We start from the raw sequence: 25,050 nt of genomic DNA, 5'->3' as shown, positions 1-25,050 counted from the left end.
ATTAGTTAATTCAGTTTCCAGTCTCATTCAGATACAGATAATACTTCACTTGTTATTGAATATGGTCCTGACATTTTTAAAAAATCTGTATTTTTAATGTTTTTCACTTCTTTATATTTAATTTTAATAAATGCATTCTTAGGATATGGTGATTTCTGGTAAGACTGCCACTTATCACCCATTGCCCCTAAGAGCGATGCCAAGAAATTGGGGTCTTTCTTACTGCATTATACAAGGTGATGTGTGTGGTGATGGCACCTAATCAGGTGACCTGCAGAAATTAGGGAAGTGGCAAAAACAGTTAAAACTATTTAGAACTGTTTTCATTCTAAAATCATTCCTCAAAGTAAGAAGATACTTACTTATGGAATGAAAGTGAAGAATTTCTCAAATTACTGGTAAAAGAATCAAATATATTTTCTTTACAGTTTTTCAGTAACTCCGTTTAACAATTTGCAGGTTCAGTTACCAGTCTCATTCAGAAACATTACTCCAGCATTACTTGATATTCCTTATCACATGCAGATAATATAATAGCTTCATATACTACTGAACACAGTCCTGACATACAAATGTGAAGAGTTTGGGTTTCTAACTTTGCTTTTATTTTTATTAAAATGTTACAACAATGAATATATGATTGAGACAGGTCTTTTATAACAAGTAAAACATTTATTAAACACTGCTTAAAAAAACCCAAAAGTAAACAAATGACTAACTTAACTGGAAGTCGGCTGCGATACGGCAGCTCGAACAGTTCTTAAAGCGAGAATGCGAAAACAGTTCTTAGAAGTAGTAATGCGGAAGTCCAAAGTTTTACCCAGTCGCTTAGGGGAGACTTCTTGAAACAATTTAAATTCTCTTTCACGTCGTGTTACTGCTGTTCCCAGACGAAGTATGCTTTGATCAAAGGATTCACGATGAAGAAAATGAAACGGCTTAAAGGCACTGACCTTTCTTTGGCAAAACTTCACCCAACCCTCTATTCTTCTGGCAGAACAGGAGTTATCATGGGCATAGCTGATGAATTCCTTCCAAATGAGAATCAAACAAGGTCGAACTTGCTTTACCGTAGAAATCAACTTTCCTCAATCATTAACTTCCCGAACTTCAAATCTTCACTCTCCAATGACTGGACTGGCAGTATTATGGCAAAACTGCCAGCAATAACCTTTGACTTAAGGCAGAAAGTAAAACTCCACTTTTATATGAAACTGCGTCATAACTTTGGAATATGCAGAAGCATGGAGTCACTACCAAATTCAACCATGGACTGCCCACGTCACAGGGTGGGGTTCTCCTTTTATACCCGGTTGAAAAAAACTATCACATGACCTCTCCATATACCATATAACAATCACAGCACGGAAACAGGCCATCTCGGCCCTCCTAGTCCGTGCCGAACTCTTAATCTCACCTAGTCCCACCTACCCGCACTCAGCCCATAACCCTCCACTCCTTTCCTGTCCATATACCTATCCAATTTTACCTTAAATGACACAACTGAACTGGCCTCTACTACTTCTACAGAAAGCTCATTCCACACAGCTATCACTCTCTGAGTAAAGAAATACCCCCTCGTGTTTCCCTTAAACTTTTGCCCCCTAACTCTCAAATCATGTCCTCTCGTTTGAATCTCCCCTACTCTCAATGGAAACAGCCTATTCACGTCAACTCTATCTATCCCTCTCAAAATTTTAAATACCTCGATCAAATCCCCCCTCAACCTTCTACGCTCCAATGAATAGAGACCTAACTTGTTCAACCTTTCTCTGTAACTTAAGTGCTGAAACCCAGGTAACATCCTAGTAAATCGTCTCTGCACTCTCTCTAATTTATTGATATCTTTCCTATAATTCGGTGACCAGAACTGTACACAATATTCCAAATTTGGCCTTACCAATGCCTTGTACAATTTTAACATTACATCCCAACTTCTGTACTCAATTCTCTGATTTATAAAGGCCAGGGTTCCAAAAGCCTTCTTCACCACCCTATCTACATGAGACTCCACCTTCAGGGAACTATGCACTGTTATTCCTAGATCTCTCTGTTCCACTGCATTCCTCAATGCCCTACCATTTACCCTGTATGTTCTATTTGGATTATTCCTGCCAAAATGTAGAACCTCACACTTCTCAGCATTAAACTCCATCTGCCAACGTTCAGCCCATTCTTCTAACCAGCATAAATCTCCCTGCAAGCTTTGAAAACCCACCTCATTATCCACAACACCTCCTACCTTAGTATCATCGGCATACTTACTAATCCAATTTACCACCCCATCATCCAGATCATTTATGTATATTACAAACAACATTGGGCCCAAAACAGATCCCTGAGGCACCCCGCTAGTCACCAGCCTCCAACCCGATAAACAATTATCCACCACCACTCTCTGGCATCTCCCATCTAGCCACTGTTGAATCCATTTTATTACTCCAGCATTAATACCTAATGATTGAACCTTCTTAACTAACCTTCCATGTGGAACTGTGTCAAAGGCCTTGCTGAAGTCCATATAGACTACATCCACTGCCTTACCCTCGTCAACATTCCTCGTAACTTCTTCAAAAAATTCAATAAGGTTTGTCAAACATGACCTTCCACGCACAAATCCATGCTGGCTACTCCTAATCAGATCCTGTCTATCCAGATAATTATAAATACTATCTCTAAGAATACTTTCCATTAATTTACCCACCACTGATGTCAAACTGACAGGTCTATAATTTCTAGGCTTACTTCTAGAACCCTTTTTAAACAATGGAACCACATGAGCAATACGCCAATCCTTCGGCACAATCCCCATTTCTAATGACATCTGAAAGATCTCCGTCAGAGCTCCTGCTATCTCTACACAAACTTCCCTCAAGGTCCTGGGGAATATCCTGTCAGGACCCGGAGATTTATCCACTTTTAAATTTCTTAAAAGCGCCAGTACTTCCACCTCTTTAATTGTCATAGGTTCCATAACTTCCTTACTTTTTTCCCACACCTTACACCATTCAATATCCTTCTCCTTAGTGAATACCGAAGAGAAGAAATCATTCAAAATCTCTCCCATCTCCCTCGGCTCCACACATAGCTGACCACCCTGATTCTCTAAGGGACCAATTTTATCCCTCACTATCCTCTTGCTTTTAATATAACTGTAGAAGCCTTTCGGATTTACTTCCACCTTATTTGCCAAACCAAACTCGTAACTTCTTTTAGCTTTTCTAATCTCTTTCTTAAGATTCCTTTTACATTCTTTATATTCCTCGAGCAATTCCTTTACTCCATGCTGCCTATATCTATTGTAGACATCCCTCTTTTTCCAAACCAAGTTTCTAATATCCCTTGAAAACCATGGCGCTTTCAAACCTTTAACCTTTCCTTTCAACCTAACAGGAACATAAAGATTCTGTACCCTCATAATTTCACCCTTAAATGACCTCCATTTCTCTATTACATCCTTCCCATAAAACAACTTGATCCAACCCACTCTCTCTAAATCCCTTCGCATCTCCTCAAAGTTAGCCTTTCTCCAATCAAAAATCTCAACTCTAGGTCCAATACTGTCCTTCTCCATAATTATATTGAAGCTAATGCTATTGTGATCACTGGACCTGAAGTGCTCCCCAACACATACATCTGTCAACTGACCTATCGCATTCCCTAACAGGAGATCCAACACTGCCCCATCTCTAGTCGGTACTTCTATATATTGTTGCAAAAAGCTATCCTGCACATATTTCACAAACTCTAAACCATCCAGCCCTTTTACAGAATGAGCTTCCCAATCTATGTGTGGAAAATTAAAATCTCCCACAATCACCACCTTGTGTTTACTACAAATATCTGCTATCTCCTTACACATTTGCTCTTCCAACTCGCGCTCCCCATTAGGTGGCCTATAATACACTCCTAACAGTGTTACTATGCCTTTCCCATTCCTCAATTCCACCCAAATAGCCTCCCTAGAGGAGCTCTCTAATCTATCCTTCCAAAGCACCGCCATAAGATTTTCTCGGACAAGCAATGCAACACCTCCTCCTCTGGCCCCTCCTACTCTATCACACCTGAAGCAACTAAATCCAGGAATATTTAGTTGCCAATCACACCCTTCCTGCAACCATGTTTCACTAATAGCTACAACATCATAATTCCAGGTATCAATCCACGCTTTAAGCTCATCCACCTTTCTTACAATGCTCCTAGCATTAAAATAGATACATTTAAGATACTCTCCACCTCCTCCTCTCTTTTCATCCCTAACAATGCATTCAAATTTATTATCCTTTTCTTTCTTCTCCCCTACATCTTCGGGCTGAGCGCATCCCTTCTCCATCACCTGCCTTTCCTCCCTCACACACTGTCTACTTACTTGCTCTTCTGGTGAACTAACCTCCTCTCCCATAGTTTCCTCAAATTGATTCCCGCCCCCCCATCTTACTAGTTTAAAGTCTGCCCTGTAGCCCTAGCAAACCTCCCAGCTAGGATATTGGTCCCCCCAGGATTCAAGTGTAACCCGTCCTTCTTGAACAGGTCACGCCTGCCCCAGAAGAGGTCCCAATGATCCAGAAACTTGAATCCCTGCCCCCTGCTCCAATCCCTCAGCAACGCATTCATCCTCCACCTAATTCCATTCCTACTCGCACTGTTGCGTGGCACAGGCAGTAATCCCGAGATTACTACCTTTGCGGTCCTTCTTCTTAACTGCCTTCCTAACTCCCTATACTCTCGTTTCAGGACCTCTTCCCCTTTCCTACCTATGTCATTGGTACCTACATGTACCACGACCTCTGGCTCCTCACCCTCCCACTTCAAGATATCTTGGACGCGATCAGAAACGTCCCGAACCCTGGCACCAGGGAGGCAAAATACCATCCGGGACTCCCGATCACCTCCACAGAACCACCTGTCTGAACCCCTGACTATCGAGTCCCCTATTACTATGGTCCTCTTTCTTCTATCCCTACCCCTCTGAGCTACAGGGCCGTCCTCTGTGCCGGAGGCCCGGCCACTGTCACTTCCTCCAGGTAGGCTGTCCCCCCCAACAGTACTCAAACATGAGTACTTATTGTCAAGGGGTACAGCCATTGGGGTACTCTCTAGTACCTGCCTCTTCCCCTTCCTGACCGTGACCCACCTATCTGTCTCCCATGGCCCCGGAGTGACCACCTGCCTGTAACTCCTCTCTATCACCTCCTAACTCTCCCTGACCAGGCGAAGGTCATCGAGCTGCAGCTCCAGTTCCCTAACTCGGTCCCTCAGGAGCTGCAGTTTGGCGCACCTGGTGCAGATGTGGACGTCCGGGAGGCTCGGAGACTCCAGGATCTCCCACATCCAACACCGAGAACAACAAGCTGCCCTCACACTCATACTTCCCGAATAACTGAAAATAACAAGGAGAACTAAAAGATAAGCCTACTGTGCCCTCTTCCGCCTAAGCCCTCTGAGCCCAAGCCCTACACTCTGCTCCCGGCTCACTCCGCTGCCCGCAAACGAAGCTGCCCGCTGTTTAAGGCTGCGTTCTTTTTATATCTTCCCTTCTTCCCAGGCCTCCTTCACGCGCCTGCGCAGTCCTGCCTCTCAGAACTCCGATCTGAGAAGAAATTTGAAAATGGCCGCCGCCGCACTTCCACTCAAAGCCTCGCTGTCTTCTTCCAAAAGAGAACTACCTCACTCTTTCTCTCCTTTTTATATCTTCCCTCCTTCCCAGGCCTCCTTCACGCGCCTGCGCGGAAAATGGCAGGAAAATGGCATCACTCCCCCATCACAAGACCATTACCTCATCTCCAGCATAGCTTCAATTACATCATGGTCACGTGACAGGTACAAGATACCCACGGGTACATAACAAAAAGTATTCTCAAAATACGAGGATTTCTAGTAAGAATGACACTTAACAACTGTTGCCTCTAAGACGGAAGCCAAGAAATTGAGTTCGCTTTTGTTCCACTAAACAGCTTCTGTGTGTAGTGCTGGCATCTAAACAGGTGACATACAAACCTTAGGAAACTGGCAAAAAGAACAGTTAAAAATCCTTAGGATACTTTTCATTTTGTAAATGATTTCACTTAATAAGGAAGATACTTACTTATCATGGAATGAAGATGAAGCATCTGTCAGAATCCTGGCAGAAGAATCAAATATAACTTATTTCACAATTTTTCAATGGCAGTTGTACCATTTGTAGGTTCAGATTCCAGTCTCACTTGAAGCAGTGCTCCAGCAATAATTGATATTTGTTATCACGTGCAGATAATCCTTACACTTGTTATTGAACAAAGTCCTGATACAGGAAATCCATAGTCTCTGGCGTTTCTAACTTCTTGGTTTTTATTTTTATTAAAACATTTTCAGGATATGGGGAATACTGGTAACCTTAGAATGATAGTTTTCATTCTGTAAATTTCCCAAGATTAGAAGTTACTTACTTATCATGGAATGAAGGTGAAGAACCTCTCAGAATCCTGGTAAGAGAATCAAATACAGTTTCTTATTCAATTTTGAATAACTCTATTTAACTGGTGGTGAATATTGGTAGTTCATGTTAGGTGTTTGATGTTCTGGGGTAGGTATAACATGTAGAAAAGGGATCGGCCACACCTGAACCCAAGAGGGATCATTATCACTACAGGCAGATTTACTAGGGGTGTTGAGGAGGGTTTAAACTAATTTGGCAAGGGGATGGGAAGCAGACTGAAGGGGCTGATTATAGGAATGTTGGTTTACAAGCAGAGGCAGTGTTGTTGTCTACCTGGATTTTTAGAAACCCTTAGACAAGGTGATGAAATGGTGGACAGACTCGTCGTGCCAAATGGCCTAACTCTCCTCCTATATCTTAGTCTTATTTATTCCAGAAATGCAGGTTTAATTTCAGATTTCCATCAATTACAGATTTTAGTATTTGAAAGAGTTTCCACTCCCTGTGCTAATGGGCAGCAAGTGACCAGAAGTTTATTCTTTCTGGAAACAAATAATTTTACAAAGTAAGGAAGATACTTACTTATCATCGAATGAAGGTGGAGACTCTCTCAAAATCCTGTCAAAAGAATGAAATTTATTATATGTTTCAATTATGCAATAATTTTATTCAATTATTCAGTTTAAAATCTCATAAATTGGCATTATCTGGTATTCTTTATTACATACACATAATATAATAAAGGCAAATTGCTTAGAATGCAACAGTGACATAATACTTTCACCTTGAGTATTGAAAAATTGCACTGAGATAAAATAAATCCGCAGTTTTGTCCTTTGGACTTCTTATTTCTTTCTTTTTATTGCAGGTATTTTCAGGATATGGAGATTTCAATTGTATTTTCTTTCAACAGATGGTATTTTGTTAGCTGAAAGTTTCAGGAACTTCTCTTTTTAGTTCAGAATTTCAGTTTCTACATATTTTGAGTCTGGAAATAAGATCTTCTAATCTCTGTGCCCATGGCAGAACAATAATTCTTTCTGGAAATGATATCTGTCTAGGAACAAGGAAGATACTTACCTGTGGAATGAAGGTGCAGATTCTCTCAGAACCCTGGTAAAGGAATTAAAATACTTTTTTATTTTTTATTTTCATTTCTTCAATAAATATATTTAACCATTTGTTCATTCAGTTTTCAGTCTCATTCAGAAGCATTTCTTGGTATTCTTTATCAGATGCAGATAATATTCAGTTGTTATTGAATATAGTCCTGACATTTAAAAAATCAGTTTTTTTATGTTCTTAACTTCTTGGTTTTTATTTTTATTAAAAGCATTCTCAAGATATTGGATTTCAGGTAAACCTGCCACTTATCACCCATTGCCCCTAAGGGAGATGCCAAGAAATTGGGGTCTGTTTTAGTACACTAAACAGGGTGCTGTGAGTGGTGATGACACCTAATCAGGTGACCTGAAGAAGTTAGGAAGGTGGCAAACAAAGTTAAAACTATTTAGAATGGTTTACATTTGAAAATAATTTCACAAAATAAGAAGATACTTACTTATCATGGAATGAAGGAGAAGAACCTCTCAGAATCCTGGTAGAGGAATCAAATATCATTTATTTCACAATTGTTCAATTCCTGTTGTACCATTTGTAGATTCAGTACCCAGCCTCATTCAGAAGCATTGCTCCAGTGATAACTAATATTTGTTATCACATGCAGATATTACTTTCACTTCCTGACATATGAAATCCATATTTTCAGAGTTCCTAACATCTTGGTTTTTATTTTTCCTAAAAGCATTTTCAGGATTTGGGGAATACTGGGAACCTCGGCAATTTTTGCCCAATGCCAAGAGATTGGAGTCTTTCTTGGTGCATTAAGCAGGTGTGTGTGCAATGCTCACACCTAACCAGGTGAATGGAAGTGCAAGTAAAAAACTATTTAAAATAGTTTTCATTCTGTAAATTTCACAAAATTAGAAGATACTTATTAGGGAATGAAGGTGAAGAATCTCTCAGGATCCTGGTAAGAGAATCAAATGCAGATCAAGTTGAGGCGTTTGATGTTGTGATGCTCGCTGAGCTTGGCAATTAGTTTGTGTACATTTTATCTTCTGTAAGAAGATTCGGTTGACTTGGCAGATGAATGGGTGGCTGAGAATCTGCACAGGGGGCAGCGTTTCAGATTCCTGGATTAGTGGAATCATTTCTGATGTAGGTATGATCTGTAGAAAAGGGATGGGCTGCACCTGATCCCAAGTGGGACCAATATATTTACAGGCAGACTTCCTAGAGGTGTTGGGGAGGGTTGAAACTAATTTGTCAAGAGGATTGGAACTGGAGTGATGGGGCTGATTATAGGAATGTTGGTTTATAAGCAGAGGCAATGTATACCGAGATGGTCAGGAAGGAGAGGGAGTTAATACGGCAAAATTGCACTCAGTGGGATAGGCTACAATGTAACGTGGACAAAAATGAACAGGGTGACAGGACTGAATGTCTTATATTTGAATGCATGCAGTACATAAAGTAAGGTAGATGATTTGGCGCAGTTAGAGTTAGGCAGGTATGATGTGGGTATCATGGAGCCATGGCTGAAAGACGATTGTAGTTCAGAGCTTAATATCCAAGGATACACAATCTATCAAAAGGACAGGAAGCCAGGCAGAGCAGGAGAAGCACTTTGCTGGTAAAAAAATGAAACAAAATTTAGAAAAAGCTGACAGAGGATCAGAAGTAGAATCCTTGGGGGTAGAGTTAAGAAACTGGATGGGTAAGAAGACCCTGATGTGAGTTATATATAGACATCTGAAAAGTAGCCAGGATATGGTTTACAAATTACAATGGAGGATAGAAAAAGCATGTCAAAAAGGCAATATAATGTTAGTCATGGTGGTTTTAATATGAAGATATATTGAGAAAATCAATTTGAAGCAGATGCCATGAGAGAGAATATTTGGAACACCTCAGAGATGGCTTTTTGGAGCAGCTAATGGTTGAACGTACCAGAGGATCTGCATTTCTGGATTGAGTGTTGTGTAATGAAGTGGATATAATTATGAAGCTTAAAATAATGGAAGTAACAGTGATATAGTATGATGGAATTCACCCTGCAATTTGAGAGGGAGTAGCTAACGACAAATATATCAGTATTACAGTGGAGTAAGAGGAATTTCAGAGGTACGAGAGAGGAGCTAGACAAAGTTGATTGGTAGGGGGTGCCAGCAGGGATGATGGCAGAGCAGCAATGGCTGGAGTTTCTGAAGAAATTTGGAAGGCGCAGGATAGATACATTCCAAAGAAGAGGAAGTATTCAAAATGCAAGATGAAGCAACTGTGACTGGCAAGGGAAAACAACGCTAGCATAAAAGCAAAAGAGAGGGCACATAGTAGAACAAAAATTCATGGGAAGTTAGAGGATTGACTATATTTAAAAACAAACAAGGCAACTAAAAAACCCATAAAGGGGGAAAAGATGAAATATGAAGGTAAGCTAGCCAATAATTTCAAAAATTGTATCTATAGTATTTACAGATCTATAAAGAATAAAAGAGAGGCAAGAGTAGGTATTGGACCATTGGAAAATGACACTCAAGAGATAGTAATGGGGGACAAGGAAATGGTGTATGAACTGAATAAGTATTTTGATTCAGTCTTCACTGTCGAAGACACTAGCAGTATAGTTCAAAAGTGTTCAGGGAGCAGAAGTGAGTGCAGTTTCTATTACTAGGGAGAAGGTGCTTGGGAAACCGAATGGTGTGAAGGTAGATAAGTCACCTGGACCAGATGGACTACACTACAAAGTGCTGAAAGAGGTAGCTGAGGAGATTGTGGAGGCATTAGTAAAGATCTTTCAAGAATTAATAGATTCTGGCATGGTTCCAGAGGACTGGAAAATTGTAAATGTTAGTCCACTCTTCAAATGGAGCCAGAAGCAAAATTATAGGCCAGTTAGCCCGATCTCAATGGTTGGAAAGATGTTGTAGCTGATTGTTAAGGCTGGAGGCAGATGAGAAACTAGGCCAAAGTCAGCACGGTTTCCTCAAGGAAAAACCTTTCCTGACAAATTTGTTGGTATTCTTTGAAGAAGCAGCAAGCAGAACAAAGGAGAATCAGTGGAGGTTGTGGATTTCCAGAAGGCCTTACACAAAGTGTTGCACATGAGGCTGTTTAACAAGGTAAGAACCCAGGGTATTACAGGAAAGACAGTAGCATGGATAGAGGAGTAGCTAATTGGCAGGAGGCAAAGGGTGGGAATAGGGGGAGCACTTTCTGATTGGCTGCTGATGATGAGAGGTGTTCCACAGTGTTTGGCATCAGGATCGTGTCTTTTTACATTGTATGTCAATGATTCAAATTACGGAATTGATGGCTTTGTGGCCAAGTTTACGGACAGAATGAAGATAGGTGGAGGGCGGGTAGTGTTGAGGGAACAGGTAGGTTGCAGAAGGACTTGGACAGATTAGGAGTATAGGCAAAGAAGTGGAAAATGGAGTACAATTTCAGGAAGTGTATTGTCATGCACTTTGGTAGAAGGAATAAAAGTATAGAATATTTTCTAATGGGGAGAAAATTTAAAAATCTGAGGTGCAAAGAGATTTGGGAGTCCTCGTGCAGAATTCCCTAAAGGTTAATTTGCAGCTTGAATTGGTGGTGAGGAAGGCAAATGCAAAGTTAGGATTCCTTTCAAGAGGACTTGAATATAAAAGCAAGGACGCAATACTGAGTCTGTATAAGGCACCTGTGAGGCCTCACTTAGAGCCCCGTATGTGCTGATTTGGAGAGGTTTCAGAGGAGGTTCACGAGAATGATTCTGGGAATTAAAGTATTTGACTTCCAGGGTGCCTCGAGGCGACTCGTGTGGCAGCAGAACTCTCAATGGATACAATTAAATATTCTCGTTTCAGTCTGATACAGTAAAAAGGACAACTGCTTCCAAGGTCAGTACAGTCAACAAAGATGTCTTAATGTGTTTAAACAAACTATTACTGCTTAACATTGACGGAACCTGTGGTGAACTACATATACCTGTCTGGACACACCCCCCTGCTGACTGCTCCTGTGGCTCCTCCCACTGACCGTGGCTCCTCCCACAGACCCCGGTATAAAGGTGAGATAGTACCTCCAGTGCCTAATAGCTTTCACTATGGCCTGGGCTTCTTTCTCCACCGTGGAGTGCCGAATTCCAGGGCCTTGAAGGGTACGAGAAAAGAATGCTACTGGCCTGCCTGCCTGATTGAGGGTAGCAGCCAGCGCGAAATCGGAGGCATCATTCTCTACTTGGAAGGGAATGATCTCGTCCACCGCATGCATCGTTGCTTTGGCAATGTCCCCTTTAATGCAGCAGAAGGCCGCGCAGGCCTCCGCAGAGAGGGGAAAAGTGGTAGACTTGACCAGGGGACGGGCCTTGTCTGCGTAATGGGGGACCCATTGGGCGTAATAGGAAAAGAAGTCCAGGCATCGTCTGAGGGCTTTGAGGGTGGTGGGAAGAGGGAGTTCTAACAGGGGGCGCATACCGTCGGGATCAGGGCCAATGACCCCATGGCGGGCGGCAGGCTCTATCACTTCCTGCACGTCCCCTTCGGTGTCACAAATGGTGTCTCTGTCTTCCAGAGGGAAATGGACCGGATGGTGGACCAGTGCCAACTGAAGGCCACATTTCCCTATCTGGATAACATCACCATCTGTGGTCACGACTGGCCGGATCACAACGCCAACCTCCAATGATTTTTCCAAGTGGCCAAACCCCTGAACCTTACTTATAATAGGGACAAGTGTGTGTTCGGAACCACCCGACTCGCTATCCTCGGGTATGTCGTGGAAAACGGGGTCATTGGCCCTGATCCCGACCGTATGCGCCCCCTGTTAGAACTCCCTCTTCCCACCACCCTCAGAGCCCTCAGACGGTGCCTGGGCTTCTTTTCCTATTACGCCCAATGGGTCCCCCATTACGCAGACAAGGCCCGTCCCCTGGTCAAGTCTACTACTTTTCCCCTCTCAGCCAAGGCCTGCGTGACATTCAGCTGCATTAAAGGGGACATTGCCAAAGCAACGATGCATGCGGTGGACGAGACCATTCCCTTCCAAGTAGAGAGTGATGCCTCCGATTTCGCGCTGGCTGCTACCCTCAATCAGGCAGGAAGGCCGGTAGCATTCTTTTCTCGTACCCTTCAAGGCCCTGAAATTCGGCACTCCACGGTGGAGAAAGAAGCCCAGGCCATAGTGGAAGCTATTAGGCACTGGAGGCACTATCTTGCCGGCAAAAGGTTCACCTTGCTGACCGATCAGCGCTCAGTTGTGTTCATGTTCAGCAACCAACAGTGGGGCAAAATCAAAAATGATAAAATTTTGCAGTGGAGAATAGAACTCTCCACCTACAACTATGATATCCTGTACCAGCCTGGAAGGCTCAATGAGCCCCCTGATGCCCTATCCCAGGGAGCGTGTGCCAGCGCACAGCTCGACCAGCTATACTTCCTCCATGCACATCTTTGCCACCTGGGGGTCACCCGATTTTACCATTTCGTGAAAGTCCGGAACCTGCCGTACTCCCTTGAGGACATCAGGACGATGACCAGGGACTGCCAAGTCTGCGCTGAGTGCAAACCGCACTTCAACCATCCTGAAAAGGTGCAACTTATCAAGGCCACCTGCCCCTTTGAGCGACTGACTTTAAGGGCCCCCTTCCCTCCACCGACCACAATGTCTACTTTCTCAACATTATCGACGAGTACTCACGGTTCCCCTTTGCCATCCCCTGCCCCGACACCACTGCCACGTCCGTCATAAAAGCCCTGTGCCAGCTCTTCACTCTGTTCGGATATCCCTGCTATATCCACAGTGATAGAGGGTCCTCCTTTATGAGTGACAAGCTGCACCAGTACCTGCTGGCTAGGGGCATTGCTACTAGTCGGACCACGAGCTATAATCCCCGGGGAAATGGACAGGTGGAGAGGGAGAATGCCACAGTGTGGAAGGCCACACTCAGCCCTTAAGTCAAAAGGGTTGCCAGTCTTTCGATGGCAGGAGGTCCTCCCCGAGGCACTGCACTCTATCAGCTCCCTGTTATGTACGTCCACCACTGCCACCCCTCACGAGCGCCTATTCTCTTTTCCCAGGAAGTATGCCACTGGGACCACCCTACCGGCTTGGCTGACATCCCCAGGGCCAGTGCTGCTCCTGAAACATGTGCGGAGCAATAAATACTCCCCGCTGGTTGAGAGGGTTCACCTACTACATGCGAACCCCCAGTATGCCTACGTGGTTCTACCTGATGGGCGGGAGGACACGGTCTCCGTCCGTGACCTGGCGCCCGCAGGAGCAGCAGACCACTACCCCGAACACTCCATGGTAACTATGAACCCTGTACCTGAGGTGACACCGCGCACACCGAGCCCTACACAAACTGCTCACGACACTCCTATACCGGGCGTCTCGCATGCGCATATACCAGGCGCCTCGCACACGCATGAGGGATCACTGAAGCCTAGTGGGCTGACACCTCCAGTTAGGCCGGAACCAGCACAACCACCGTCTCCGGTGCAATCACCACCGGCACCTGTGCAATCACAGCCGGTGCTATGTAGATTGCAGCGACAGATTCGACCACCTGATAGACTTAACCTGTAAATATATTTGTAAGAAACTCCGCCCCATGGGGACTCTCTTTTAAAACAAAGTGGGGGTGAATGTGGTGAACTACATATACCTGTCTCAACACGCCCCCCCGCTGACTGCTCCTGTGGCTCCTCCCACAGACCCCGGTATAAAGGCGATTGAGGCCGGAGCCCTGCCCTCAGTCTCCAGGATGTAGTATGGTGGTCAACTACTGCTTGTTCTTTCTTCCAGTCAAAAAAGCCGATATCTCGCCTTACGTCTCAGAGAGTTATTGATGGTGCATCAGAACCCATGCCAATTGTGGATAGATTCCTAGTCGATTCCATGCAGGAAATGTGGCTGTAGGTTAGGGATCCAAGTGCGTTTAAGGAAACGGGGTTTTAAATTCCCAATACCGACTACCTTGCCGGTGAACATGCAGTCTCTGGTGAATTAAATCGACAATCTCAGAGCTAGGGTGCTGAATCAGAGGGACGTTAGGACCGTGTGTGTCCTTTGTTTCACAGAATCCTGGTTAACCCCTTCTTACTGGATGCAGCGATTCTGATCAAAGGGTTTACTATACACAGTCAGGATAGACCTATAGTCTCTCAAAAGCAGAGGTGGAGGAGTATGCCTCATAATCAACTCTTCTTGGTGCACAAGTATACCAGTGCTGTCCCAATTCTGCTCACCAGACCTGGAATATTGTGCCGTGCGTTTTACCTGCCATGGGAGATTTCCAGGATCACTTTGGTAACGACATACATTTCACTTTAGGCCAATGTCAATCAGGCTTTAGATGATCTGAGCAATGAGATCAACGTGCATGAAACAGTGCACCCTAACACCTTCATCATCGTTTTGGGGGATTTTAACCAGGCCAGTCTGAAAAAAATCACTAAGCAATTACCATCAACAGATCACTTGCAATACCAGAGGAAACAACACACTAAACCACTATTACACCAGCATCAAGAATGCCTACCGTGCTATACCATGTCCTCACTTTGGGAAGTCTGATCAACTGGCTGTACTTATACTCCCTGAGTATTAGCAGAGACTGAAGACTGCAGCACCAGCAGTGAGGACCAAGAAGGTTTGGACAAGGGAAACACAGGAGCGCGTACAGGACTGCTTTGAATTGGTGGACTGGACTGTATTCAGGGATTCATCTTCATTTGCTGCAGTTGTTATCGACTTCATTAAAACCTGTGTAGATGAGTGTGTGCTTACAAAGGCTTACTGTATATTCGCAAACTAAAAGTCATGGATGAACCAGGAGGTACGTCATCTGCTGAAGGCTAGACCTGTGGCATTTAAGTCTGGTGACCCAAGTCTGTATCAGAAAACCAGGTATGGTTTACAGAAGGCTATTTCAAGGGCAAAAAGACAATTTTGAATGAGGTTGGAAGCAACATTGAATGTACAACTCTGGCAAAGTTTGCAGGACATTACCTCCTACACAGCGAAACCCAATAGCATGAATGGCAGCGATGCTTCACTACCAGATGAACTCAACACCTTCTATGCTCACTTTGAAAGGGAGAATATAACTAGAGCTGTGAAGATCCCTACTGCACCTGGTGACCCTGTGATCTCTTGTCTCAGAGGCCGATGTTAGGCTGTCCTTAAAGAGGGTGAATCATCGCAAGGTGGAAGGTCCCGATGGAGTACCTGCTAAGGCTTTGAAAATTTGTGCCAACCAGCTGGCGGGAATATTCAAGGACATTTTCAATCTCTCACTGCCACGGGCGGAAGTTCTCACTTGCTTCAAAAAGGCAACAATTATACCTGTGCCTAAGAAGAATATTGTTGCATCCGTCGGTCTTGAGAGACCATGGATCTGCACCTGGAGTTTCCAGGGCGCAGGCCTGGGCAGGGTTGTATGGGAGACCGGCAGTTGCCCAAGCTGCTGGCCTTCCCCTCTCCAAACCACCGATGTTGTCCAAAGAAAGGGCACTAGGACCCATGCAGCTTGGCACCAGTGATGTCACAGAGCAATGTGTTGTTAAGTGCCTTGCTCAAGAACACAAACACGCTGCCTCAGCTGAGGCTCGAACCAGTGACCTTCAGGTTACTAGTCTGATGTCTTGCCCACTAGGCCACGCGCCAAATGAGCTGCCTTAATGACTATTGCCTGGTAGCACTCACATCTACAGTGATGAAATGCTCTGAGAGATTGGTCATGACTAGACTGAACTCCTGTCTCAGCAAGGACCTGGACCCGTTGCAATTTGCCTATCGTCACAATGGCTCTTCACACAGCCTTAGACCCCTGGACAATACAAATACCTATGTCAGGACGTGTTCATTGACTACAGCTCAGAATTTAACACCATCATTCCTACAATCCTGATTGAGAAGTTACTGAACCTGGGCCTCTGAACCTCTCTCTGTAATTGGATCCTCGACTTCCTAACCAGAAGACCACAATCTGTGTGGATTGGTGATACTATCTTCTCCTCACTGACGATCAATACTGGTGCACCTCAGGGGTGTATGCTTACCCCACTGCTCTACTCTCTCTATACCCATGACTGCGTGGCTTGGCATAGCTAAATACCATCTATATATTTGCTGATGATACAACTGTTGTTGGTAGGATCTTAGATGGAGACAAGAGAGTGTACAGGAGGGAGATATAGCAACTAGTGGACTGGTATCACTTCTTCTATATTATGTATTGCATTAAACGGCTGCAGTTTAACAAATTTGCAGTCAACAAATTTCACAACACATCCTGGTGATAATGAACCTGAGTCTGATTCATATGAACAGTGAATGAAGGCTCTGGGCTTGTACTCCCTGGAATTTAGAAGAATGAGGGGGGATTTAATTGAAACCTACTGAATAGTAGAAGGCTCAGACAGAGTCAATATGAAGAGGATGTTTCCTTTGGTGGGGAGTCTAGTTCCAGAGGCACAGCCTCAAAATAGAGTGATGTCCATTTAGAAGGGAGATGAGGATGAATTTCTTTAGTCAGAGGGCGAGTGAATCCGTGGAATTCGTTGCCACGGGTGGCTGTGGTGGCCAGGTCACTGGGTGCATTTAAGGTGGAAGTTGATTGGTTCTTGATTAGTCAGGGCATGTAAAGTTATGGGGAGAGGCAAGGTGAATGGGGTTAAGGGAAATGGATCAGGCATGATAAAATGGCAGAGCAGACTAGATGGCCTAATTATGCTCTTATATCTTATGGTCTTACTTAGTCAAGAAATATAGATTTTACTTCAGATTTCCATCAATTATATATTTTAGTGTTTGGAAGTATTTCTAGTCACTGTGCTCATGGGCAAGAAGTGACCAGAAGTTTATTCTTTCTGGAAACAAATAATTTTACTAAGTAAGGAAGATACTTACTTCTCATCGAGTAAAGCTGAAGGCTCCCTTTGAATCCTGTCAAAAGAATGAAATATATTTCATGTTTCAATTTTGCAATAACTTTATTCAATCATTCAGACATTCAGTTTAATGACTGATCCATTGGCATTATCTGATTATCTTTATTACATGCAGATAATACAATAAAGACAAATTGCTTAGAATGTAACAGTGACATAATACTTTCACCTTGAGTATTGAAAATGGCCCTGAGGTAAAATGAATCCACAGTTTTGTCCTTCGGACTTATTTCTTTCTTTTTATTACAGGTATTTCAGGATATGGAGATTTTGGTTAAAATTGGCACATCACCTGTTAGCTCTAAAGCAGAGGGCAAGATTTGGAGACTTTCTTGGTGCATTAAATGGGTGCTATGTGTAATGCTGGAACCTTCTCAGGTGACATGCAAATTTTTCGGAAAATGGCATAAAGAACAGTTTTAAGTGTTTGGGCTAGATTTTCATTTTGACATGTAAATAGTCTTCAACTACATCTGCAGCCTGCAGAGGTCACATCTACTCTGTTATTGCTGCCATGGAGCAACAGACATCCAAAAGAGTACTGACTGTCATGGGAAGATGGTTATACTCTTTTCACAAAGATGGGTATTGTCTGTAAATTATAATTATTAACAAAATGCTAGAAACACTCAGAAGATCAGGTTGCATCTCTGGAGAGATAAACAGTTTTAGCACTTCAGGTCAGTGAAAGGCTCTAATAAAAGCTCATCAAGCTGAGACATTAGCTTTGTTTCAATATCTCAACTGAATGTATTTTCTCCCAGCAGATGATATTTTGCTGGCTGAAAGTTTCAGGAACTTCCACATTTTATTTCTGAATTTCAGTTTCTACATATTTTGTATTTGGTAATAAGAGCTTCTGATATCTGTGTCCATGGCAGAACATTCATTCTTTCTGAAAATGATACCTATTTAGGAACAAGGAAGATACTTTCATATGGAATGAAGGTGAAAATTGTCCAGGAATCCTGATAAAAGAATTAAATACTTTTTAAATTTTCTTTTCATTTCTTTGATAAATATATACAACCACAAAGTGCACTGCTGATGCTGTGGTCAAATCAAGATGTACAAAAAAGCTGGATGAACTCAGCGGGTCGGGCAGCATCCGTTGAAAGGATCAGTCAACGTTTTGGGTCGAGACCTGACGAAGGGTCTCGACCCGAAATGTTGACTGCTCCTTTCAATGGATGCTGCCCGACTTGCTGAGTTCATCCAGCTTTTTTGTACGTCTTAATATATACAACCATTTGTTTGTTCAGTTTTCAGTCTCATTCAGAAGCATTGCTTGGTATTCCTTATCCTTATCCTTGGTGCCGTCCTTCATACATACCACAAGAGTTCTCCAGGGTCATTTTGGCAGAGGTATACATTCTGCTTCAGGCCAATATCAATCAGGCTTTAGATGATCTGAGCAATGGGATCAACATGCATGAAACAGAGCATCCTAACACCTTCACCATTGTTCTGGGAGATTTTAACCAGGCCAGTTTGAAAAAGTCACTAAGGAACGACCATCAGCAGATCACCTGCAATACTAGAGGAAACAACACACTGGACTATTGCTACACCACCATCTAGAATGCCTACCGTGCTATTCCACACACTCACTTTGGGAACTCTGATCACTTGGCTGTATTTCTAACTCCCTGAGTATACGCAGAGACTAAAGACTGCAGCACCAGTAGTGAGGACCAAGAAGATATGGACAAGGAAAGCACAGGAGTTCTTACAGGACTGCTTTGAATCGGTGGACTGGACTGTATTCGGGATTCATCTTCAAACCTGGATGAGTATGCTGCAGTTGTTACTGACTTCATTAAAACCTGTGTGGATGAATGCGTGCCTACAAAGACTTATCATACATTCCCAAACCAAAAACCGTGGATAAAACAGGAGGTACCTAGTCTGCTGAAGTCTAGGTCTGTGGCAATCAAGTCTGGTGACCCAGGCTTGTACCAGAGAACCAGGTATTTCAAGAGCAAAGCGACAATCTTGAATGGGGTTGGAGGCGACATTGGATGCACGACAACTCTGGCAGGGTTTGCAAGATATTACTTTGTACAAAGTGAAACCCAGTAATTTGAATGGCAGCGATGCTTCGCTACCAGATGAACTCAATGCCTTCTATGCCTGCTTTGAAAGGGAGAATGTAACTACAGCTGTGAAGGTCTCTGCTGCCCTGATGACCCTGTGATCTCTGTCTCAGAGGCCGATGTTAGGTTGTCTTTAAAGAGAGTGAACCCTCACTAGGCAGAAGGTCCAGATGGAGTAGCTGGTAAGGCTCTGAAAACCTGTGCCAACCAATTAGTGGGAGAATTCAAGGACATTTTCAACCTCTCACTGCCTCGGGTAGAAGTTCCCACTTGCTTCAAAACAGCAATAATTATACCAGTGCCTAAGAACAATAATGTGAGCTGCCTTAATGACTATGGCCTAGTAGCACTCACATCTACAGTGATGAAATGCTTTAAAAGGTTGGTCATGTCTAGACTGAACTCCTGTCTCAGCAAGGACCTGGACCCATTGCAATTTGCCTATCACCACAATACATCAATGGCAGACATGATTTCAATGGCTCTCTACATAGCTTTAGACCACCTGGACAACACAAACACCTACGTCAGGATCCTGTTCATCAACTATAGCTCAGCATTTAATACCACCATTCCCACAATCCTGATTGAGAAGTTGCAAAACCTGGGCCTCTGTACCTTCCTCTGCAATTGGATCCTCAACTTCCTAACCGGAAGACCATAATTGGTGTGGATTGGTGATAACACATCCTCCTCGCTGACGATCAACACTGGTGCATCTCAGGGGTGTGTGCTTAGCCCACTGCTCTATTCTCTGTATACACATAACTGTGTGGCTAGGCATAGGTCAAATATCATCTATAAATTTGCTGATGATACAACTGTTGTTGATAGAATCTCAGGTGGTGACAAGAGGGTGTACAGGAATGAGATATGCCAACTAGTGTAGTGGTGTCACAGCAACAACTTTGCACTCAATGTCAGTAAAACGAAAGAGCTGATTGTGGACTTCAGGAAGGGTAAGACAAAGGAACACACACCAATCCTCATAAAGGGATCAGAAGTGGAGAGAGTGAGCAGTTTCAAGTTTCTGGGTGTTAAGATCTCTGAGGACCTAACCTGGTCCCAACATATTAATGCAGTTATAAAGAAGGCAAGACACGGCTATACTTCATTAAGAGTTTGAAGGGATTTGGCATGTCAACAAATACACTCAAAAACTTCTATAGACGTACTGCGAAGAGCATTCTGACAGGCTGATCACTGTCTGGTATGGGGGGTGGGGGCTACTGCACAGGACTGAAAGAAGCTGCAGAGCACTGTAAATCTAGTCCGCTCCAACTTGGGTACTAGCTTACAAAGTACCCAGGACATCTTCAGGGAGCAGTGTCTCAGAAAGGCAGCGTCCATTATTAAGGACCTCCAGCAGCCAGGGCATGTCATTTTCTCACTGTTACCATGAGGTAGAAGGTACAGAAGCCTTAAGGCACACACTCAGCCGTTCAGGAACAGCTTCTTTCCCCTCTGCCATCCGATTCCTAAATGGACACTGAATGCTTGGACACTACTTCACTTTTTTTAATATACAGCATTTGTTTTTTGCGCGATTTTTAATCAATTTAATATATGCATACTGTAATTTATTTATTTATTATTAGTAGTAATTTTATTTATTATTATTATTTTTTCTCTTCTATATTATGTATTGCATTTAACTGCTGCTGCTAAGTCAACAAATTTCATGTCAGATGCCGGTGATAACAAACCTGATTCTGATTCAGACACAGATAATATTCACTTGTTATTTAATATAGTCCTGACATTCAAAATAGGTATTTTTCATGTTTTTAACACTTTTGTTTTATTTTTATTAAAAGCATTCTCAGGATATGGGGACTTCTGGTAAGACTGCTACTTATCACCCATTGCCCCTAAGGGAGATGCCAAAAAATTTGGGTCTTTCTTGGTGCACTAAACAGGGTGATGTATGTGGTGATGGCACCTAATCAGGTGACCTGCAGAAATTAGGGCAAAAGTGGCAAAAAAATGTTAAAAACTATTTAGAATGGTTTACATTCCAGAATCATTTCTCAGAATAAGAAGATACTTACTTATCATGGAATGAAGGTGAAGAATTTCTCAGATTACTGGTAAAAGAAACAAATATATTTTCTTTACAGGTTTTCAGTAATTCTGTTTGCAGGTTCAGTTTCCAGTCTCAATTAGAAACATTGCTCCAGCATTACTTGATATTCCTTATTACATGCAGATTATATAATTGAACATAGTCCTGACATACAAATGTGAAGAGTTTGGGGTTCTAACTTTGCTTTTATTTTTAATAAAAACATTCTCAAAATATGAGGATTTCTAGTAAGATTGACACTTATCATGTGTTGCCCCTAAGACAGAACAAGAAATTGAGTTCTTTCATGTTGCACTAAACAGCTGCTGCGTGTAGTGCCGGTATCTAAACAGGTGATATACAAACCTTAGGAAACTGGCAAAAAGACCAGTTAAAAAATCTTTAGGATACTTTTCATTTTGCAAATGATTTCACTTAATAAGGAAGATATTTACTTATGGAATGAAGGTGAAGAATCTGTCAGAATCCTGGTGAAAGAATCAAATATAATGTATTTCACAATTTTTCAATAACTGTTGTACCATTCAATAACTGTTGCTCCAGCGATAATTGATATTTGTTACCACATGTAGATAATACTTTCACTCGTTATTGAACAAAGTCTTGATACAGGAAATCCACATTTTTGGGGGTTCTAACATCTTGGTTGTTTATTTTTATTAAAACATTCTCAGGATTTAGGGAATACTGGTAACCGTAGCAAATTGTTGCCCGATGCTTTAAAAGACATGTGTGTAATGCTCACATCTAACCAGGTGACTGGGAAATGCAAGGAAAGTCGCAAAAAAAGTTAAAACTGTTTAGAATAGTTTTCATTCTGTAAATTTCATAAAATTAGAAGTCACTTACTTATCATGGAATGAAGGTGAAGAACCTCTCAGGATCCTGGTAACAGAATCAAATGTAGTTTCTTTTTCAATTCTGAATAACTCTATTTAACTGGTGGTGAATACTGGGAGCTCATGTTGAGGCGTTCGATGTTGCAGTGCTCACTGAGCTTGGCCATTAGCTTGCAGACATTTCATCTTCCGTGAGAAGATTTGGATGATTTGAATTTGTGAATTTGTGGCTGAGAACTGGCACAGGAGGTAGTGTTTCAGATTTCTAGATTAGTGGGATCTTGTCTGGGGTAGGTATGACCTGTAGAAAAGGGATGGGATGCACCTGAATGCATGGGGTGTATTGCGCTGTAGGTTTTCTATGTTTTTAAGTTATTTCCAGGCCTCTGAAAAGTAGCCAGGTTGGGGTTTTCAAATTACAATGGGAGATAGAAAAAACATGTCAAAAAAGCAATGTTATGTTAGTTGTGGAATTTCAATATGGAGAAACACTGAGAAAATCAAGTTGATGCTGATACCACGAGCAAGAATTTTTGGAATGCCTCCGAGATGGCTGCTTATGGTTGAACTCTTCTGTGGGAATCAGCACTTTTGGATTGGGTGTTGTGTAATTAACTGGGTATAATTATGGAGCTTAAGGTAATGGAGGTTACAGTGATCATAATATGATGGAATTCACCCTGCAATTTGAGAGGGTGTAGCTAATGTCAAATGTACTACAGTGGAGTAAAGGGAATTTTAGAGGTATGAGAGGGAATGCCAGCAGGGATGACAACAGAGCAGCAATGGCTGGAGTTTCTGGAGAAATTCGGAAGGCGCAGGTTGTAATACATTACAAAGAATGTATTAAAAGCAGGATGAAGCAACTGTGACTGGCAAGGGAAAACAACGCTAACATAAAAGCAAAAGAGAGGGCACATAGTAGAACAAAAATTCATGGGAAATTAGAGGATTGACTATTTTTAAAAACAAATAAGGCAACTAAAAATCCATAAAGGGGGAAAAGGTGAAATATGAAGGTAAGCTAGTCAATAACATCAAAAATTATACAAATAGTTTTTTTCAGACATATAAAGAGTAAAAGAGAAGCAAAATAGATATTGGACCGAAAATAATATTCTAGAGAAAGTAATGGAGGACAAGGAAATGGTGGACTAACTGAATCAGTCTTCACTGTGGAAGAAACTAGCAAGTTCCAGAGTGTCAGGGAGCAGAATGAGTGCAGTTGCTATTACTAGGAAAAACATACATGGGAAATTGAAAGATGTGAAGGTTAAAAGGTCTGAAGGACCAGATGGACTACACTCCAGTGTTCTGAAAGAGGTAGCTGAAGAGATTGTGGAGGTATTAGTAATGATCTTTCCAGAATCAATAGATTCTGGTGTGGTTCTGGAGGACTGGAAATTGCAAATGTCACTCCACTCTTCAAGAAGAGAGGAAGGCAAAGGAAAGAAAATTATAGCCCAGTTAGCCTGACCTCAGTAGTTGGGAAGATGTTGGAATTGATGTGAAGGATGTAGTTTCGGGGTACTTGGAGGTAGATGACAAAAACTTCAAAGTCAACATGAATTCCTCAAGGGAAAATCTTGCCTGACAAATAGGTTGGAATTCTCTGAGGAAATAACAAGCAGGATAGACAAAGAAGAATCAGTGGATATTGTGTACTTGGATTTTCAGAAGGCCTATACATGAGAGTGCTTAACAAGGTAAGAACCCAGGGTATTACAGGAAATATAGTAGCATGGATAGAGGATTGGCTGGTTAGCAGGATACAAAGGGTGGGAATAAAGGGAGTCTTTTCTGAATGGCTGCTTTACAGGGATTGGCATTCAGACTGCTGCTTTTCACCTTGCATGTCAATGACTTGGATTACAGAATCGATGGTTTTGTGGCCAAGTTTGTGGACAATATGAAAGTGGTATGTGGAGTGCAGGCATTGTTGAGGAAGCAGTTAGGTTGCAGAAAGACATGAATGATTCTCCAAAAGGCAAAAGAAGTGGCAAATAGAATACAGTTTCAGGAAGTGTGTTGTCATGCACTTTGGTAGAATGAATAAAAGCATAGATTATTTCCAAAATGAGGGAAAATTCAAAAATCTGAAGTGCAAAGGGATTTGTGAGTACTCATGCAGAATTCCCTAAAGGTTAATTTGCAGGCTGAAATCGGTGGTGAGGAAGGCAAATGCAATGTTAGCATTCCTTTCAAGAGGACTTGAATATAAAAGCGAGGACATAATGCTGAATCTGTATAAAGCACCAATGAGGCCTCACTTGGAGCCCCTTATTTAAGAAAGGATGTGTTGACATTGGAGAGGAGTCAAAGGAGATGCACAAGAATGATTCTGGGAATTAAAGGGTTATTATATGAACAGTGATTGAAGCCTCTAGGCCTGAACTCTCTAGAATTTAGAAGAATGAGGGGGGACCTCATTCAAACCACTGAATGTTAAAAGGCCTAGATAGAGTGAATGTGAAGAGGATGTTTCCTTTGGTGGGGGAGTCTAGATTCAGAGGGCACAGCCTCAGAACACAGTGATGTCCATTTAGAACAGAGTTGAGGATGAATTTCTTTAGTCAGAGGGTGGTGAATCTGTGGAATTCATTGCCACAGG

At 42.5% G+C, this 25,050-nt stretch overlaps 1 protein-coding gene across 1 annotated transcript in view; it reads right to left on the bottom strand.

Moving 5' to 3' along the window:
* The window catches only part of LOC140730158 (uncharacterized), a 54,886-nt gene that overhangs the window by 5,594 nt on the left and 24,242 nt on the right, over nucleotides 1–25,050 (bottom strand). The window contains exons 4-11 of the mRNA XM_073050288.1: nucleotides 22,450–22,485; nucleotides 21,566–21,601; nucleotides 17,378–17,413; nucleotides 7,977–8,012; nucleotides 7,496–7,528; nucleotides 6,998–7,033; nucleotides 6,426–6,461; nucleotides 6,086–6,121 (exon numbers count right to left, since the gene is read on the bottom strand). Of these exons, the coding sequence (XP_072906389.1) occupies nucleotides 6,086–6,121; nucleotides 6,426–6,461; nucleotides 6,998–7,033; nucleotides 7,496–7,528; nucleotides 7,977–8,012; nucleotides 17,378–17,413; nucleotides 21,566–21,601; nucleotides 22,450–22,485 (285 nt within the window). The remainder of the gene's footprint in view (nucleotides 1–6,085; nucleotides 6,122–6,425; nucleotides 6,462–6,997; nucleotides 7,034–7,495; nucleotides 7,529–7,976; nucleotides 8,013–17,377; nucleotides 17,414–21,565; nucleotides 21,602–22,449; nucleotides 22,486–25,050) is intronic.

This window comes from Hemitrygon akajei, chromosome 7, assembly GCF_048418815.1.
Source record: "Hemitrygon akajei chromosome 7, sHemAka1.3, whole genome shotgun sequence".
Classification (NCBI taxonomy): domain Eukaryota; kingdom Metazoa; phylum Chordata; class Chondrichthyes; order Myliobatiformes; family Dasyatidae; genus Hemitrygon; species Hemitrygon akajei.
The sequence above is the reverse complement of the archived record's forward strand: the minus strand, read 5'-3'. Positions and strand labels throughout refer to the sequence as shown.